Genomic DNA, 20,677 nt, shown 5'->3' on the forward strand with positions numbered 1-20,677 from the left:
TCTTCTCTTCCTCTCAATCCTCTCGCCTCCTTCTCTCACTCTTCCCCTCTTATCTCCCCATCATATTTTCTTCTCATTCCTCTCCCAATCCCCCCATTTCACCCCTCTTCCCATCTCCTCCCACACATTCTCCCGTCTAATACCTCCCTCTCATCCCTCACTCCATCCTCTTAACTTCCAGCTCTTCCTCTCCTCTCCGTTAAAGATCTCGTCCTCGCTCCCTCTCCTCTTCACGGATCTCTCTTTCCTTTCATCTCTCCTCTCCGTTAGCCTCTCCTCCTCCTCCTCCTCCTCCTCTCTCTTTCAGCGGCAGAGAATCACTGAACAGCGGAGGCAGCAGCAGCACTGTCACTCAGCTCGGCAACAACTCGCACCAAAAGTGAGGACCTCTGTTTTTCTTTCGCCTCTTTTTAAAATCACACCCTTCTTCTAAATCTTTTCTTCTCATTCGGTCTTTTCAGTCGTTTCTTCTGTACTTTTCAAGCATTTTTCCGCTGTATTGATCTCTTCTCTGAGTGCGGCAGTATGAGGGTACCATGCATCCCAAATAGGTTTTCTGTCCTCGCTCCAACTCGAGCCTGTAACCATATGCTTTTCTGTTGCTTTTCTCTGTTGCATCTCATTGGAAATAACCAGGCCAGTCTTCTGGCTTTTATACTTCATGTCCACCTCTGAGCTCTGATGTGCACGCATGTGAAAGGATATTTCAAGGTATGACTTTTTAAGAAATTCCATCTTAAATCGTGCAAATCCATCTCTCAGTGACAGAATGTGCTGCAACATGAAGACTGGCATCCAGCAGCTGGTTTTGGGGTGTCACATAACGAATCTATTGTGCCAAACGGACTGAAGAGATGCACGTCTGACGTTATTCTGAGAGAGAGAGCAAATCGTTTCTTTTTACTATCAAATATTTCAGAGCCACGGGACATTGTCGGATGCTATTTTGGGGCTCCTTTTTCTTTTCTTCTCTAATTTTATGACTTTGTTTTCTTTCTTTCTGCATCACATGCAAGAAAAGTTAAATACAAAGAGATCACGATGCCAGTCGTTTAAATCAGGATGGACTTCTTGGATATGTCCACCCCTGTCGAGGCCACATTTCCAGCCACTCCGCCGCCAAATTCTTCTTTGGAAAATGTCAGCCAGGCGGTCTCTTCTTCATCGAGATCCCCTCCTCTGGCTCCCCACTCGCAGGTGGCGTCGGTGTTCATCGTGCTGGTGGTTTCGGTCATCATCCTGGGCACCGTGGTGGGCAACGTGCTGGTGGTGGTGGCCGTGTTCACCAGTCGAGCGCTGAGGGCGCCTCAGAACCTCTTCCTGGTGTCTCTGGCTTCAGCTGACATCCTGGTGGCGACGCTGGTCATCCCCTTCTCCCTGGCCAATGAGGTGAGGAGACTCTCCCTGTGTTCGAAACCGCATACTAGATACTTCCATACTGCATACTGATCGATCAGACAGTATGCAGAGCGTTTACCCACAATGCATTTCGCTCCTGCCCGAGCCGAAATCAGCCGGCCTGAAGCTGATTTCTCTTAAGCTCTAAACTCTGTAAACTTTAGCAACATTTGAAACATTTTCAGGCGAGAAAGTAGTCGTTTAGATCCCCAACGTGTTGAAAATCTGACAAAATACCGGCTATTTACAATTTTGTTCCCACGAATTCGGCGCTGCTAAAGCTAGCCACAGTGAGCAACGCACTTCCGGTTATTTTCACAAAATAAAATACCCGTTGCCTTTTATCATAGGGAAAGCCATTACGATACAATTGGTGCTTTTGTTTTGAAAACAGGAAGTGAACCTACCCTCATTGTAGCTAGCTTGAAACTGCCGTTTTGACAGGAAATGACGATCGGCGACGTCACGTTACGTTGCATCTTGGGTAGTTTGAGTATGAGCAGTAACCTCATGATGCATACCCAACATTTCAGAGAATCTAGTCTGCATCCGGGAACTTCTCGCTTACTAAAACTCACATACTAACTCAAAAAGTTAGTATGAGTAGTAGGAGAAGTATGCGGTTTTGAACACAGCCTAAGTCTTAGATTACCCCCCCCCCCAAAAAGCCAAGAATCGTAGAAACAATTTGTAGAAAAGATGGTCAATTTCTGCAGTTTCTTTCATGATCTAGAACCTTTTTTAACAGAAAGTAAATTATCTGTGTCTAAAAAATAGGGACAAATGTAGCAGCAAACACAACTTAAAGTTGTTTCCCGTTGGGTTCCATCAGCTTCCTTTCAACGACGCTTTTTAATGGTTTGGGAACTGAGGATACTGATTGTTTCAGTCCGGGACTAAGTTTTCACAGGACCAAAATTCTTTGTGATGAATATTTTTTTACAAAGTTTGGCACAAAGTGGTGAGCCACGACCCATCCTTGTTGGAGAGACTAAACCTTTGATGGATGCTCCTTTTATACCCAATCCTGTCACCCTCACCTGTCATCAGGTAACCTGCTGATGGGAGAATCCTCCAGAACGACGTTAATGTAGATTCTATAAACCTTTCTGACTTTCTTTGCCTCTTTTCCAACTTTTTTTTGAGAGCATTGATGCATCAAACTTTAAGCTTCTTCATAACATCTACAATAAAAGTCAGATTCAGTTTAACTTGTGTCCCTGTAGGGCAATTAGTGTTGCAGCAAGTAAAAAGGACATAAAACATAAAAGACATATAATTAAAAGTGTATGAGGGAAGGATAATACAGTGTGCTGAAACAACATCAGTAGCAGCCCCTACAAAGTATGGTGCGAATGGTGCGTATCATCGATTTCTGCCAACATCAATCACACCACATGGAGACAAGAAACAGAAACAATATCAACCAATCAGGTACGACTCCTCCGACCCTGTCCTGAATTCAAAAGGGAAATAACCATAGGGACGAAGGAGTGCTTCTACCTGCTACTGTTCATACGAGGAAGTCTGAGCCGGGGTCCAGAAGGCAGAAACTGGAAAGGATGGGAACTTAAAGGGATAGTTCGCCTCTTTTCACATGAAGCTGTATGACATCCCATATTAGCAACATCATTTCTGAACATCTTCTTACCCCCTGCTGCGTCCTGTGAGCAGAGTTCCAGCCTCGTTTTGGTGTTGATGAAGGTAGTCCTGCTAGTTGGCCCCAGCCAAGAAGCGTTTTGCTTCTCAACAGAGTAATACATTTGCATCACAAAATTGTTCATACTGAAAAAGTCAGACCTCACCATCGCTTGGCCCTATTTTCTCTCCCTTCAAACGCCTGTTACGGTGTTTGCTGCTCGGTCTGCACAGCAGGCAGTGATACGAAGGAGAGAAAATAGGGCCAAGCAATTGTGAGGTCTGACTTTTTCATGGAGAACCATTTTGTGATGCAAATGTAGTACTCTTTTGAACGCATATTGTTTTGAGAAGCAAAACGCTTTATTTTTTAAACCCCAGCCAACTAGCCGGACTACCTTCATCAACACCAAAACGAGGCTGGAACTCTGCTCACAGGACGCAGCAGGGGGTAAGAAGATGTTCATAAATGATGTTGCTAATATGGGATGTCATACAGCTTCATGTCAAAAGAGGCGAACTATCCCTTTAAGGTTGCCAAACCATCAGAGGAGAGAAAAGCTCAGCACAGATTCTGTATATGATCTGTAGAATAAGATCATCAGGGACTTATCGATCTGAAACTTGGAGAGTTTTCTCAGACAAGACAGCCGTTGCTGGCCCTTTTTTTTTTGCAGGTTCTCAGGTGAAGTTTAATTTATTTTCCAGAATAGTCCCAAGATATTTGTAAATTTTCGACAATGTCTACCGTCTGGCCTTTGATTACTATTTTTTGATTGGTGTTACGGGGCTTTTGTCTAAAATCAATGCACAAAAATCAATCAATTCCACAGCTGCTGTAATGTAGACATTTGTCACCATCTTCGGAAGCTGACATCCCCAACAAAGCAGCACGATTTGATTCCTTTGAAATGGGAAGTTGAACCAACATGCATTCATACTCTGCTCTGAAACTCTTTAAACCATTTCTATGAAAAATATATACTAGGGCTGGGCAACGATTAAAATTTTTAATCTAATTAATCACATGATTTCCTTGATTAATCACGATTAATTGCATTTGTACGCAGAATCCAAAAATGAATCCAAAAGTAGTGTATAGCTTTTAGCATTTAGCTTTATTTTAAATGTGCTGCCATATGAATGAAAGTGCCATAACATTTGTTGTGCAAACACACTTTTAACATCAGCATCTTTCTGTAGTTTTTATGTAGAAGCCTCGCTCCACTGTCTGTTTCCTTGAATGACTTGCTGCTATCAGTTGTGTGTTTCGCCTTTAAGTGATATTTTAGACTGGAACTACTACGCTGAGAAGACAATTCAACTTGGCAGTGTTTACAGATGACTTTGGTTCTGTCGACTCCACCGTCTGGAAGAACTTTAAAATGAAAACGGCCGAGTAAAAGTTCCGTACCCTTCTCCATGTTTGGTGGATCCGCCGATTACTTTCTTTTCCTGTTCCACAGCAGACAGCAACAGACTTTTACAAAATAAAATAAATAATAAAACAGGGGTGGTCTGTGGCGTAGTGGGTTGAGCAGGTGCCCCATGTACAGAGGCTATAGTCCTCGCTGCAGCTGGCCCCGGTTCGAATCCCGCATTGGACGGCCCTGTGCTGCGTGTCGTTCCCCCTCTTTCTACTCCCTGCTTCCTGTCTCTCTGAACTTTCCTATCCATTAAAGGCACAAAAGCTCCAAAAAATAATAATAAAATGCGTGATAAAATATTTATCGCGTTAAATAATTAGCGAGTTAACGCGATAATAACGAGTTAACTCGTCCAGTCCTAATGTATACATTTTACTTCTCAGTTTCACTTTTGTTACCTTCAGTAGATAAAAAGTAGGTTTGCAAAGCAGCTGCAAGCCTCAAAAAGTTGAGATATTTTTGGTGGAGATCTTGAAGACTGGAATGCTCTGACGTCCCTCAGCTCATCTCAGCTGTCATGGCGCCTTTCGGTCATGACGTTACGACCACCAGCCTCATCCTGACCGAGCTCTGGTCGATCAGCTGAGGCTGTCCTGGACAAACATGCACAGAGATCTCAGGAATAGATCCTTTTTGGCTCTGCAGGTTGAGGGGTGGAGTTTAGTTTTGGTTTCTAACTGGAGCCATCAAACCTTTATGGGGGGAGATGTGGAGGCCGGTGAACACCTCAGACTCTTTGTCATGTTTATCAGGTCTGTTAGTTTTTGTGGTTTTTCTGTTTTTATTTTCAGCCTTTGGGTTCTTTGTTTTGTCTGATTCTGTTTTCTTGGTATTTTGGTAGTTTATGATTTGCCTCAGTTGTTGTTCTTGCTTTTGTTTTTTTTCGAACACAGTCTTCGTCTTGTCTTCCCTCGGTTCAGTTCTTGCGTTTAGATTTCAGTTCTGGTCTCTGTTTAGTTTCCCATTTGCACCAGTAGTTTCTCCTGCACACTTTTCTCCAGCTAACTTTAGGCTCCATGGTTTAGTTCAGTCTTTGTCAGACACTCGCTGCTACTACTCAGTTTGTTACCGTTTATGGGCTGTTTCTTCTGGTTAGCTTGGGATTTAGTTTATGGTATTCCAGCCCGGTTGTGCCCTAAATAAAGTCACCAGTTCACCACCCTTACGCCTTTTTAAATTACCCATATTTGGGTCTTCATCCACCTTTTCTATCCACCTATTCTTAACAGAGCCCTTCCCAAGCAGTGTATGTAAGAGGCTGCCACTGTACGTAAGTGTTGTTGTCAGTATGTTGGGGGTGTGACGGAGGGAAGGTTTATGTATTGTAGAAGGCAAGTGGCACTAACATCCATGCCGAGATGCTGAACATTGTGGAGTAATAAGATGAGGAGTTTTATTCAGTACACGTGTCAGCAGTAGCGATGATGACTAAAACAATCCATTTGAATGGGTAAATTAATAAGTAGCAAGTCAGCTGTCACCGCATTTAAGCACTAGATTACAAGATAAAGATTTTCCCTTTAGCCGCTTTTGCCACATACTAGTCGGTTTACCTTCAAATACCTTTGAACATGGAGAGAGATTTCTGCTTCACCATTAATTAAGACGGGGACTAGCCAAGACTCCCCGCAAGCCAAGTTTTCCGCTTTTACCAGCTCCGCGAAAATCCTCGGTTATGTGATTTTATCTCCCTTAGTAGAAATTTATTTTATATTTAAATTTGGTCTGGGAGGTCCTGATTGTTTGGTTGCCCATTTATCCTCATTGCTACGCCGACTGAAGGGGATGAAATAATTGAGTTACTCCGTACACTCGCCATGACGACCTTGAAAAGGACTAGCGCGTGGTGGCTACGCTAGCTATGCTAGCTACCCGGTCATCCTTATGGACAAACCGCCCCTGCATGTCAGTGGTTTTAATGTTGTCAATCGACGTAAAAATCTCTTTCCTATAGCCGACCTGCTCAAGATGGCAGACGTGCATATTGAAATACATCTTTAATACATCTCTAAACATGTGAAGTTGTGTGGTTAATTCTAACCTAACTAAACAAATGTTTTCAACAATTTCTATAAAATATTTGAAAAAACAGTTTACAGTGTTTGTTGTTGGACTTCTGTGCTCGTCACGGACTGTCCATAACGAACACCATGTTCAGGCATAAGGGTGTCCATATGTGCACTTGGCACCATGACACCCTAGGCCTCAGCTCGATGATCGACTTTGTGGTCGTATCGTCAGACTTGCGGCCGTATGTCCTGGACACTCGGGTGAAGAGAGGGGCGGAGCTGTCAACTGATCACCACCTGGTGGTGAGTTGGCTCCGCTGGTGGGGGAGGAAGCCGGTCAGACCTGGCAGGCCCAAACGTATTGTGAGGGTCTGTTGGGAACGGCTGGCGGAATCCCCTGTAAGGAGGAGTTTCAACTCCCACCTCCGGCAGAGCTTCAACCATGTCCCGGGGGAGGTGGGGGACATTGAGCCCGAATGGGCCATGTTCCGTGCCTCCATTGTTGAGGCGGCCGACCGGAGCTGTGGCCATAAGGTGGTCGGTGCCTGTCGTGGCGGCAACCCCCGAACCCGCTGGTGGACCCCAGTGGTGAGGGAGGCCGTCAAGCTGAAGAAGGAGTCCTATCGGGCCTTTTTGGTCAGTGGGACTCTGGAAGCAGCTGATGGGTACCGACAGGCCAAGCGAAACGCAGCCTCGGCGGTTGCTGAGGCAAAAACTCGGGCTTGGGAGGAGTTCGGGGAGGCCATGGAGAACGACTTCCGGACGGCCTCGAGGAGATTCTGGTCCACCATCCGGCGGCTCAGGGGGGGAAGCGGTGCCCCGTCAACACCGTGTATGGTGAGGGCGGGGCTCTGCTGACTTCAACTAGGGGCGTCGTGAGTCGGTGGGGGGAATACTTCGAGGGCCTCCTCAATCCTACCGACACGCCTTCCGATGAGGAAGCAGAGTTGGGGAGCTCGGACGTGGGGCCTCCCATCTCTGGGGCTGAGGTTGCCGAGGTGGTCAAAAAACTCCTCGGTGGTAAGGCCCCGGGGGTGGATGAGGTCCGTCCTGAGTTCCTCAAGGCTCTGGATGTTGTGGGGCTGTCTTGGTGGACATCAGGGGCAGTGCCTCTGGACTGGCAGATTGGGGTGGTGGTCCCCCTCTTTAAAAAGGGGGACCGGAGGGTGTGTTCCAACTATAGGGGGATCACACTCCTCAGCCTCCCTGGTAAGGTCTTTTCGGGGGTACTGGAGAGGAGGATCCGCCGGATAGTCGAATCTCGGATTCAGGAGGTGCAGTGTGGTTTTCGTCCTGGCCGTGGAACAGTGGACCAGCTCTATACCCTCCGCAGGATCCTGGAGGGAGCATGGGAGTTCGCCCAACCGGTCTACATGTGTTTTGTGGACTTGGAGAAGGCGTTCGACCGTGTCCCTCGGGGACTCTTGTGGGGGTGCTCCGGGAGTATGGAGGACCCCTTGATACGGGCTGTTCGGTCCCTGTATGACCAGTGTCAGAGTTTGGTCCGCATTGCCGGCAGTAAGTCGGACATGTTTCCTGTGAGGGTTGGATTCCGTCAGGGCTGCCCTTTGTCACCGATTCTGTTCATAATTTTTATGGACAGAATTTCTAGGCGCAGCCAGGGCGTTGAGGGGGTCCGGTTTGGCGACCTCAGAATCGGGTCTCTGCTCTTTGTGGACGATGTGGTTCTGTTGGCGTCCTCAGGCCGTGACCTTCAGCTCTCACTGGAGCGGTTCGCAGCCGAGTGTGAAGCGGCTGGGATGAGAATCAGCACCTCCAAATCCGAGACCATGGTCCTCGGCCGGAAAAGGGTGGAATGCTCTCTCCGGGTCGGGAATGAGATCCTTCCCCAAGTGGAGGAGTTCAAGTATCTCTGGGTCTTGTTCACGAGTGAGGGACGAATGGAACAGGAGATTGACAGACGGATCGGTGCGGCGTCTGCAGTGATGCGGGCTCTGCACCGGCCCGTCGTGGTGAAGAAGGAGCTGAGCCAGAAGGCGAAGCTCTCGATTTACCGGTCAATCTATGTTCCTACCCTCACCTATGGTCACGAGCTGTGGGTAGTGACCGAAAGAACGAGATCGCGAATACAAGCGGCCGAAATGGGTTTCCTCCGCAGGGTGTCTGGGCTCTCCCTTAGAGATAGGGTGAGAAGCTCGGTCATCCGGGAGGGGCTCGGAGTAGAACCGCTGCTCCTCCGCATCGAGAGGGGTCAGATGAGGTGGGTCGGGCATCTGGTGAGAATGCCTCCTGGACGCCTCCCTTGTGAGGTGTTCCGGGCCCATCCCACTGGGAGGAGGCCCAGGACACGTTGGAGAGACTATGTTTCTAGGCTGGCCTGGGAACGCCTCGGGGTCCCCCCAGAAGAGCTGGAGGAAGTGGCCGGGGACAGGGACGTCTGGGTCTCTTTGCTTAAGCTGCTGCCCCCGCGACCCGATCCCCGGACCAGCGGAAGATAATGGATGGATGGATGGATGGATATTACAGTGTTGTTTTCTATAAATCTATCAATCTTCCTTTTCGGTTGGTTAGGATTGTGTTTAATTAATCTCAAAATCTGTTTATGGTTCATCCTCATGGTTAGACGAGTCTTTGAGTAAATGCAATCAGTATGAGGCTCAGGCCTTATCCACACAAAGTAACGCCAAACCCAGTCCAAATGGTGCTCGTGCTAATCTTTGCTGCAGGATTTGTGTTTTTTACGCATTAGCCCATTAATTACTTTCCTCTGAAATGAGAAGCAGAGGCGTCAGAATACCTTCCAAAGGCCCCGGCTGCATAGAAAATTACTCTCAGAACAAAAGAAACAACAGGAAACGGTGACGTTTTGGACAAGATGGGGTCAGATCTCGGGGTTGGTGTGACAACTTGAATGGAAAGAGTATTTTTGTAGGCAATGACTACGGTTGACTCATGGTCACAATGAGCTGCTTCGCCCACACATCCACAAGACGGCTGTAATTAGACAATAATCAAGCTGGCACATTGTACTCTTAGAGGAGATTAAGCACGATAACATCACCTTTTGACGGACTGCCATGTTTTTCCTCATGTTTTTTTCATTTTGTCCAGTTTGATCCTGGACTGACTTCTCTCGTCTCAACTTTGAACGAGCAAAAAAATGCATTTACCAACATTTATTATGTGAAAAGTAACTGTTTAAAAGCCCTTTTTAGCCTGTTAAAATATTAGAGATTCAAAAGTTTTCAGTACTTTTTTAGTATCTTCATTTTACCGACAGAATGATGTCAGTTGAATGTTCATCGATGGGCCAATATACATATATATATATGAAAAACCTCCCAATTGCCAGAATAACTAGAAGGAAAAATGTGCTCCGTGCTGATTTGGAGAACTATTCAAAAAATACTTTGAAGCGTAATTTGTCCCTTTTTCTGTGGGTGAACAGTATTAAAAAGCTTCCGGCTTCTCCTTCAGTTCTCTGTATACTCGGTTCTGCCTAATAACAGAGGGAAAGATTTAGAAAATATGAATAATTCAAAGATGTTTAATAATCTTCCAAAAGTTGTGCTTGATGTCGGGCTGTTGACTCCTCCATGTTTCTGAGAAATAACAGCTTTTCATCAGCCGTTAATACGGGAAATCCTCCGGGAGCTTCCAGTGTTCAGTTTGACGTCCTCACGTGTGTCGGGGTTTTTGTTTCTCTTCTTTTTCTTTTTTTTTTATTGAGTTCCATTTTTTGCTCAGAGCACAGGCAGCCTGGCACTTTGGGTCATCCTCGTCTTTTAGTGTGGCTTCTCTAATCATCTTTTAATTAAAATGTTTACGCTGTTTTCCAGTTGATGGGCTGATGGAATTATAATGAGGCAACTCTTTGAATCAAGCACGCCGACAAAACTAACAAATAGCGAAGATGAGCGTGGAGACAAAGCAGATAATATGCTCCCTGTAGATTAATTCAGACCCATTCAGCATCACTATATATCATCACGCAAATACTACCATGTCCCAATGACAGAGGGTCAGACAGCTTAATCCTCATCATCTGTTCATTTCTAGCAGCCTGTTTTAAAAAAAAAATTAATTACACAACCTTCCTCCGTAAGGATCGATCAGCTTTTCAAAGTTCGGTCACCCCGAACAGCTGTGAACCCCTCTGATTTTTAAGTGAGAGAACATATAGTAGGGACTACTTTGAGAGCCCTCCATCATTCTTGGGACTAAGTCCAATCTTTCTCTTGAGTTCCTCAGAGGAAACTCCTACATCTTACGACTCAGATATGATTAAAGTGCACCTTCCAGACTTTAAATTAAAGTTATTTTTATACGTTTAAGTTCAACCGTGTAGAAATTACGTCACTTTTTATACACAGCCATCATTTCAACTGAGAGGGGCTGGAACAAACTCGAGTTAGGGACACATGACACCAAATATATTCATGTTAAAATGCCCCAGAACCAACTGACCTACCTTTTTATTTATGTATTTAAATATTTTTTAAATTTATTTATTTATTTATTTATTTATTTAATTATCATTCGGTATTGACTGTTCATTTTATTTTTGTGTGTTAGCGAATATTTCTGAGTATGTATTACAGAATTGACAATAAAGCTGACTTTGACTTGACTTTGAACTGATGACACCGGTTGATCAGGTCACATATCAATAGATTTGAAACAGCATTATTCTTCTCTTCCTAATTGGAACACTACCTTGTTTGTGAAACTTGTCCGCCACTCTTTCCTGGATAAAAAAGAAGAGTGACTGATCTTACCTGGCCCTGAAAAAATTAGATTTATCAGAGACACGCTCCAAACTTTTATGACAACTTTCCACACGGATGTCACTAAGTTTGTTTGTACTTTTCATCAAATGATGGAATTTTCTTTTCAAAAGATATTTGAGTAAACCTCACCGAGTCGAAACAGGGTCTCTTGGTCAAAAGTCATACATTCAGGTTTCTCTGTCCTTCTCCTAACGTTGGACTTTTTTTTATTTTATTCATAAAGTGCCAAATCACAGCAAATATCTTCTCAAAGCACTTCAAAGATACAGTCCAATTCATTGTAATACAATCAAATCAAGTTAATTAAATTTGCCTTGAAACCAACAGATTGCTCTGTAACACCAGGCCAGAGATGTCTGCTGACAGAGAGAAACAAGTTAATGACAACAATGATGTCACATGTACATGGAGAGGTGCATCATGGGAGCTCCCCCAGCAGGCTGGGCCTATAGCAGCTTAACTATGGGATGTTTCAGGGTCACCTGAGCCATCCCTAACTATAAGCTTTATCAGAAAGGAAAGTTTTAAGCCTGGTCTTACAGATAGAGAGCGGCCTGATAACTGAAGGCTCTGCCTCCCAAACCGGCAGCTGGTCCCAGAGAGAGGGGCCTGATAACTGAAGGCTCTGCCTCCCAAACTGGCAGCTGGTTCCTCAGAGAGGGGCCTGATAACTGAAGGCTCTGCCTCCCAAACTGGCAGCTGGTTCCTCAGAGAGGGGCCTGATAACTGAAGGCTCCGCCTCCCAAACTGGCAGCTGGTTCCACAGAGAGGGGCCTGATAACTGAAGGCTCTGCCTCCCAAACTGACAGCTGGTTCCACAGAGAGAGGCATGATAACTGAAGGCTCTGCCTCCCAAACTGGCAGCTGGTTCCACAGAGAGGGGCCTGATAACTGAAGGCTCTGCCTCCCAAACTGACAGCTGGTTCCACAGAGAGGGGCCTGATAACTGAAGGCTCTGCCTCCCAAACTGGCAGCTGGTTCCACAGAGAGGGGCCTGATAACTGAAGGCTCTGCCTCCCAAACTGGCAGCTGTTTCCACAGAGAGGGGCCTGATAACTGAAGGCTCTGCCTCCCAAACTGGCAGCTGTTTCCACAGAGAGGGGCCTGATAACTGAAGGCTCTGCCTCCCAAACTGGCAGCTGGTTCCACAGAGAGGGGCCTGATAACTGAAGGCTCTGCCTCCCAAACTGACAGCTGGTTCCACAGAGAGGGGCCTGATAACTGAAGGCTCTGCCTCCCAAACTGGCAGCTGGTTCCACAGAGAGGGGCCTGATAACTGAAGGCTCTGCCTCCCAAACTGGCAGCTGGTTCCACAGAGAGGGGCCTGATAACTGAAGGCTCTGCCTCCCAAACTGGCAGCTGGTTCCACAGAGAGGGGCCTGATAACTGAAGGCTCTGCCTCCCAAACTGGGCAGCAGGTTCCACAGAGAGGGGCCTGATAACTGAAGGCTCTGCCTCCCAAACTGGCAGCTGGTTCCACAGAGAGAGGCCTGATAACTGAAGGCTCTGCCTCCCAAACTGGGCAGCAGGTTCCACAGAGAGGGGCCTGATAACTGAAGGCTCTGCCTCCCAAACTGACAGCTGGTTCCACAGAGAGGGGCCTGATAACTGAAGGCTCTGCCTCCCAAACTGGCAGCTGGTTCCACAGAGAGGGGCCTGATAACTGAAGGCTCTGCCTCCCAAACTGGCAGCTGTTTCCACAGAGAGGGGCCTGATAACTGAAGGCTCTGCCTCCCAAACTGGCAGCTGTTTCCACAGAGAGGGGCCTGATAACTGAAGGCTCTGCCTCCCAAACTGGCAGCTGGTTCCACAGAGAGGGGCCTGATAACTGAAGGCTCTGCCTCCCAAACTGGCAACTGGTTCCACAGAGAGGGGCCTGATAACTGAAGGCTCTGCCTCCCAAACTGGCAGCTGGTTCCACAGAGGGACCTGATAACTGAAGGCTCTGCCTCCCAAACTGGCAGCTGGTTCCACAGAGAGGGGCCTGATAACTGAAGGCTCTGCCTCCCAAACTGGCAGCTGGTTCCACAGAGGGACCTGATAACTGAAGGCTCTGCCTCCCAAACTGGCAGCTGGTTCCACAGAGAGGGGCCTGATAACTGAAGGCTCTGCCTCCCAAACTGGGCAGCAGGTTCCACAGAGAGGGGCCTGATAACTGAAGGCTCTGCCTCCCAAACTGGCAGCTGTTTCCACAGAGAGGGGCCTGATAACTGAAGGCTCTGCCTCCCAAACTGGCAGCTGTTTCCACAGAGAGGGGCCTGATAACTGAAGGCTCTGCCTCCCAAACTGGCAGCTGGTTCCACAGAGAGGGGCCTGATAACTGAAGGCTCTGCCTCCCAAACTGGCAACTGGTTCCACAGAGAGGGGCCTGATAACTGAAGGCTCTGCCTCCCAAACTGGCAGCTGGTTCCACAGAGGGACCTGATAACTGAAGGCTCTGCCTCCCAAACTGGCAGCTGGTTCCACAGAGAGGGGCCTGATAACTGAAGGCTCTGCCTCCCAAACTGGCAGCTGGTTCCACAGAGGGACCTGATAACTGAAGGCTCTGCCTCCCAAACTGGCAGCTGGTTCCACAGAGAGGGGCCTGATAACTGAAGGCTCTGCCTCCCAAACTGGGCAGCAGGTTCCACAGAGAGGGGCCTGATAACTGAAGGCTCTGCCTCCCAAACTGGCAGCTGGTTCCACAGAGAGAGGCCTGATAACTGAAGGCTCTGCCTCCCAAACTGGGCAGCAGGTTCCACAGAGAGGGGCCTGATAACTGAAGGCTCTGCCTCCCAAACTGACAGCTGGTTCCACAGAGAGGGGCCTGATAACTGAAGGCTCTGCCTCCCAAACTGGCAGCTGGTTCCACAGAGAGGGGCCTGATAACTGAAGGCTCTGCCTCCCAAACTGGCAGCTGTTTCCACAGAGAGGGGCCTGATAACTGAAGGCTCTGCCTCCCAAACTGGCAGCTGTTTCCACAGAGAGGGGCCTGATAACTGAAGGCTCTGCCTCCCAAACTGGCAGCTGGTTCCACAGAGAGGGGCCTGATAACTGAAGGCTCTGCCTCCCAAACTGGCAACTGGTTCCACAGAGAGGGGCCTGATAACTGAAGGCTCTGCCTCCCAAACTGGCAGCTGGTTCCACAGAGGGACCTGATAACTGAAGGCTCTGCCTCCCAAACTGGCAGCTGGTTCCACAGAGAGGGGCCTGATAACTGAAGGCTCTGCCTCCCAAACTGGCAGCTGGTTCCACAGAGGGACCTGATAACTGAAGGCTCTGCCTCCCAAACTGGCAGCTGGTTCCACAGAGAGGGGCCTGATAACTGAAGGCTCTGCCTCCCAAACTGGGCAGCAGGTTCCACAGAGAGGGGCCTGATAACTGAAGGCTCTGCCTCCCAAACTGGCAGCTGGTTCCACAGAGAGAGGCCTGATAACTGAAGGCTCTGCCTCCCAAACTGGGCAGCAGGTTCCACAGAGAGGGGCCTGATAACTGAAGGCTCTGCCTCCCAAACTGACAGCTGGTTCCACAGAGAGGGGCCTGATAACTGAAGGCTCTGCCTCCCAAACTGGCAGCTGGTTCCACAGAGAGGGGCCTGATAACTGAAGGCTCTGCCTCCCAAACTGGCAGCTGTTTCCACAGAGAGGGGCCTGATAACTGAAGGCTCTGCCTCCCAAACTGGCAGCTGTTTCCACAGAGAGGGGCCTGATAACTGAAGGCTCTGCCTCCCAAACTGGCAGCTGGTTCCACAGAGAGGGGCCTGATAACTGAAGGCTCTGCCTCCCAAACTGGCAACTGGTTCCACAGAGAGGGGCCTGATAACTGAAGGCTCTGCCTCCCAAACTGGCAGCTGGTTCCACAGAGAGGGGCCTGATAACTGAAGGCTCTGCCTCCCAAACTGGCAGCTGGTTCCACAGAGAGGGGCCTGATAACTGAAGGCTCTGCCTCCCAAACTGGCAGCTGGTTCCACAGAGAGGGGCCTGATAACTGAAGGCTCTGCCTCCCAAACTGGCAACTGGTTCCACAGAGAGGGGCCTGATAACTGAAGGCTCTGCCTCCCAAACTGGCAGCTGGTTCCACAGAGGGACCTGATAACTGAAGGCTCTGCCTCCCAAACTGGCAGCTGGTTCCACAGAGAGGGGCCTGATAACTGAAGGCTCTGCCTCCCAAACTGGCAGCTGGTTCCACAGAGAGGGGCCTGATAACTGAAGGCTCTGCCTCCCAAACTGGCAGCTGGTCCCACAGAGAGGGGCCTGATAACTGAAGGCTCTGCCTCCCAAACTGGCAGCTGGTTCCACAGAGAGGGGCCTGATAACTGAAGGCTCTGCCTCCCAAACTGGCAGCTGGTTCCACAGAGAGGGGCCTGATAACTGAAGGCTCTGCCTCCCAAACTGGCAGCTGGTCCCACAGAGAGGGGCCTGATAACTGAAGGCTCTGCCTCTCAAACTGGCAGCTGGTCCCACAGAGAGGGGCCTGATAACTGAAGGCTCTGCCTCCCATTCTGCTGTCAGAAACTCTGGGAACCTCAAGTAAACCTGCAGTCTGAGAGCAAAGTGCTCTGCTGGGAAAACATCCAACTATAATTCAGCTGACGAAGAGACCAATCTTCACCTTTATCTCCTGCGATAGACTTCATTTTCACTTTAAGGTGCAAACTCAAGCTGCGGTGGGATCCGGTGGATGTAATCACTTTAGCAGCTGGAGAAAGATTGTCATTTTCAGGTTGGCCGGGCCGGAGTTAAAGTAAACTCAATTGAAGTGTTTCCAGCAGAGTTACTAATGAGGTATCGACTAGATTTTTATCGATGGTTTAAATAACGCCCGAGGCAACTCCACCAAGGCCTCCCTCAATCACTCAATTTGATCAGATAAATACAGCCGAGTGAGACAGAATCCATACTCTGTCCAAGGTTTTATGTATAGGACACGATAAAAAAAATCATCTAGTCCTTACAAGGTCTTAAAATGAGGTAAATACAACCTCAGATGAACAACAACACACGACTTATAACTCTGTGACATAGTTTATTTGAGAAAGTAAGTCTACTCTTACTGATTCCACAGGAATTAAGAGCAAAAGTAGCAAGTTTGTGGAGAATTCAGGTGTGTGTTAACACAATGCCAAGGAGGAAAGACATCAGCAATGATCTCAGAGAAGCAGCTGCTGCTGCCCATCAGTCTGGGAAGGGTTATAAGGCAGTTTCCAAACTATCTGGAGTCCATCGTTCTACAGAGAGAAAGATTATTCACAGGTGGAAAACATTCAGGACAGCTGTCAATTTCCCCAGGAGTGGACGTCCCAGCAAGGTCACCCCAAGGTCAGAAACCCAAGAGCTACATCTCAGACTCTGCGGGCCTCAGTTAGCATGTTAAAGGTTAAAGGTCGCCCCAAGGTCAGAAACCCAAGAGCTACATCTGAGACTCTGCAGGCCTCAGTGAGCATGTTAAAGGTTAAAGGTCACTCCAAGGTCAGAAACCCAAGAGCTACATCTCAGACTCTGCGGGCCTCAGTTAGCATGTTAAAGGTTAAAGGTCCCCCCAAGGTCAGAAACCCAAGAGCCACATCTCAGACTCTGCGGGCCTCAGTTAGCATGTTAAAGGTTAAAGGTCACCCCAAGGTCAGAAACCCAAGAGCCACATCTCAGACTCTGCGGGCCTCAGTTAGCATGTTAAAGGTTAAAGGTCATGACAGCACAGTTAGAAACAGACTGAACAGGTGTGGCTTGTGTGGAAGGGCTGCAGGAGAAAGCCTCTTCTCTCTAAAAAGAACATGGCAGCACAGCTTAGGTTTGCAAAGCTGCATCTGAACAAACCACCAGACTTCTGGAACAATGTCCTTTGGACAGAGCAGACCAAAGTGGAGATGTTTGCTCATAATGCACAGCAGCACGTTTGGAGGAAACCAAACACAGCAGATCAGCACAAACACCTCACACCAGCTGTCAAGCACGGTGGTGGAGGGCTGATGGTCTGGGCTGGTTCTGCAGCCACAGGACCTGGGCACCTCGCAGCCAGTGAGTCCACCATGAACTCCTCTGGATCCCAAAGTGTTCTAGAGTCAGATGTGACTAAAGCTGGGCTGAAACTGGCTCATCAACACGACAAAGATCCCAAACACAGCAGCAGATCTACAGCAGAATGTGTGAAGAAGAGAAGAATCGAGGTGTTCAACGGTCCAGTCAGAGTCCAGACCTCAGCCTGACTGAGATGCTGTGGTGGGAGCTGCAGAAACCAGAGCTGCAGACCTCAATGAGCTGAAGCAGCTGGAGAGAAGAGTGGGAACAAGATTCCTCCAGAACCAGGAGAGAGACTGAGAACGTCCCACAGGAAACCAGCTGCTGGATCAGGGGTTCACTTAGTTTCTCACTGCTGCTACCAGCTGCTGGATCAGGGGTTCACTTAGGCTGTGTACATATGTACATACAACATACTTCCATTCTGCATACTGATCGATCAGACAGTATGCAGAGCGTTTACCCACAATGCATTTCGCTCCTGCCCGAGCCGAAATTAGCCGGCCTAAAGCTGATTTTGCTTAAGCTCTAAACTCTGTAAACTTTAGCAACATTTGAAACATTTTCAGGCGAGAAAGTAGTCGTTTAGATCCCCAACGTGTTGAAAACCTGACAAAATACCGGCTGTTTACAACTTTGTTCCCACGAATTCGGCGCTACTAAAGCTAGCTGCAGCGGGCAACGCACTTCCGGTTATTTTCACAAAATAAAATACCTGTTGCCTTTTATCATAGGGAAAGCCATTACCATACAATTGGTGCTTTTGTTTTGAAAACAGGAAGTGAACCTACCCTCGTTGTAGCTAGCTTGAAACTGCCGTTTTGACAGGAAATGACGATCGGCGACGTCACGTTACGTTGCATCTTGGGTAGTTTGAGCATGAGTAGTAACCTCATGATGCATACCCAACATTTCGGAGAATCTAGAATGCATCCGGGAACTTCTCGCTTACTCAAACTCGCAAACTAACTCAAAAAGTTAGTAGGAGTAGTAGGAGAAGTATGCGGTTTCGAACACAGCCTTAGTTTCTCACACACTGCTTCTGAGTTTTGTTCAATAAATAATGACTCAGTGTGATATGTCATCTGTTCATCTGAGTTTGGTTCTGATATGTAAAACCTTTAGAAATAAAAGATGTCGGGGTGGTCGGTGGCGTAGTGGGTTGAGCAGGCGCCATATGTACAAGAGGCTACAGTCCTCGCTGCGGCTGGCCCTGGTTCGAGTCCCGCATCGGACGGCCCTTTGCTGCATGTCTTTCCCCCTCTCTCTGCCCCCTGCTTCCTGTCTCTCTTGAACTGTTCTGTCCATTAAAGGCATAAAAGATGTTGACGCAACTTTGAATATAAAAAAAATGCTTTTCTTCTCTTTTTCAGTTGATGGGCTACTGGTACTTTGGTTCCACCTGGTGCTCCTTCTATCTGGCTCTCGACGTCCTCTTCTGCACCTCCTCCATCGTCCACCTTTGTGCCATAAGCCTCGACCGCTACTGGTCCGTCACCAAAGCCGTCAGCTACAACCGCAAGCGGACGCCCAAACGGATTAAAGTGATGATCAGCATCGTGTGGCTCATATCCATCATCATCTCGTCGCCGCCGCTGCTCATGTCCCAGAAAGAGAACGACTCGGAGACGGAGGAGGCGGACGGCACCCGCAGGCAGGAGTGTCTCATCAACAACCAGACGTGGTACATCCTCTCCTCCTGCCTGGTGTCCTTCTTCGCCCCGGGGGTCATCATGATCCTGGTTTACTGTAAGATCTACCGCGTCGCCAAGCAGCGAGCCTCCACCGTCTTCGTGGCGAAGAACGTGATGGAGCGCCAGCCGTCACAGTCTGAGACCTGCTTCGCAGGCGGTGGCACGAGTTGCCAGAGAAAGGATAGAGTCCAGTACGAGCTGGACAGCCCGCAGCCTGAAAACAGAAACAGACGCGGCTCCTCCATTGCGGACGCCGCCGGCGGCCATCACAGGAGAGGCGAGCTGGACGGCATCGACCTGGAGGAGAGGACCTGCGAAGCCGAGGTGAAACCGTCCTTTTCCTCATCCCTCCGCTTCCCCCGGAGGACCGGCGGCAGGGTGAGAACGGAGGAGGGAAACGATGGCGAGGGAACAGCAAACCGTTTGAAGCCGCCTCCTACCCCGCCGCCCTGCGCGTCCATATCCTGGGCCTCGTCCGACCAGTGCTCCCACCACTTCCTGCTGCCCTCGCCGCTGCCGCACCGCAGCAGGCAGGCGTCTCTCTCCAAGAACAAAGTGGCGCAAATGAGGGAGAAGCGCTTCACGTTTGTGCTGGCGGTGGTGATGGGGGTCTTCGTCCTCTGCTGGTTCCCCTTCTTCTTCACCTACAGCCTCCACGCCATCTGCAGAGAGAAGTGCGTCATCCCGGACACGCTCTTCAACCTGTTTTTCTGGATCGGATACTGCAACAGCTGCCTGAACCCTATCATTTATACCATTTTTAACCGAGACTTCAGGAGGGCCTTCAAGAGGATTCTGTTCCACACCCACAAACAGACATAAGATGAGAATGTATTTGTTTGTGTGAGCGGCCACAGCTCGCTCACAATCCTGTTTTCCACTGTGCTGTCATATCGACATTAAAGGGCTTGTCATACAGCCGGAGTATTGGTTCATTATTCAAATACCCACTGATTTTAATAAATAATCCATTTCTCTTCCCCCAGAGGTGGATGGTTATGACACAGTAAAGGCAGTTGTCCACGTGACGCAACAACAGTTCAACGTTGCATCTTGAATTGTGACCGAGGTTGAATGTTAATTGGAGGAAAAAGACTGCAGGGGCCATGAACTAAGTCCCCGCAGAGCTTAGAGACGTACGCACTCTGCAGCAGGTTAACTGGCTCTGCTCTCCACAGAGATGGGACCAAGTCACACATGTGCAAGTCTCAAGTAAGTCTCAAGTCTTAGCTTTCAAGTCTCAAGTAAGTCTCAAGTCTTAGCTTTCAAGTCCCAAGTAATTTTTTCTTGGGCAAGTCAAGTCAAAGTCACCTTATTATTGCAATTTTACCTGCAGAATCTGATCTTAATAAAGTGAAAACACAAAGATATAAGTAACTGTCAGTAAACATCATTGGCCAATGTGTCGAACCTGTCCACCCCGTATCATATCAAGCTAATGTTAGCTAACTACCGACTAGGCTAACAGGTTAATATTAGCTAATGTGACAAGCACTTACTGGTCAGAATGGATCTTCAAATGACGAACAAAGTTCGAAGTTGTCGTTTTTAAATTAATTTATTAATTTTATATTCAAACTGAAAACATGAACTGAATAACACTCAAGTCATTCAAGTCTTCGTGTCTCAAGTCAAGTGCCGAGTCTTTAACTTCCAAGTCCAAGTCGAGTCTCGAGTCTTTTATTTTTTGTCAAGTCACAAGTCATCAAAACAGCGACTCGAGTCCAAGTCACAGTGACTCGAGTCCCTGTCTCTGGCTTTCCATAT

General features: G+C 48.3%; 1 protein-coding gene across 1 annotated transcript; it reads left to right on the top strand.

Moving 5' to 3' along the window:
* Positions 1-326: 326 nt before the first annotated feature.
* LOC142385765 (alpha-2Db adrenergic receptor-like) lies at positions 327-19,812 on the top strand. The gene is made up of 2 exons (XM_075472478.1): positions 327-1,389; positions 18,590-19,812. The coding sequence occupies exons 1-2, from the start codon at positions 1,063-1,065 to the stop codon at positions 19,730-19,732; spliced, it is 1,470 nt and encodes a 489-aa protein (XP_075328593.1). The 5' UTR covers positions 327-1,062; the 3' UTR covers positions 19,733-19,812.
* Positions 19,813-20,677: the final 865 nt, after the last annotated feature.

The sequence above is a fragment of the Odontesthes bonariensis genome, chromosome 1 (assembly GCF_027942865.1).
Source record: "Odontesthes bonariensis isolate fOdoBon6 chromosome 1, fOdoBon6.hap1, whole genome shotgun sequence".
In the NCBI taxonomy this organism is placed as follows: Eukaryota; Metazoa; Chordata; class Actinopteri; order Atheriniformes; family Atherinopsidae; genus Odontesthes; species Odontesthes bonariensis.

What these genes read in the sequence shown, in the direction of transcription:
- LOC142385765 (XM_075472478.1), top strand. Translation starts at nt 1,063, where the DNA reads ATGGACTTCTTGGATATGTCCACCCCTGTCGAGGCCACATTTCCAGCC. An exon ending in CCTTCTCCCTGGCCAATGAG is followed by an intron (nt 1,390 to 18,589) that starts GTGAGGAGACTC and finishes TCTCTTTTTCAG; the next exon opens with TTGATGGGCTACTGGTACTT.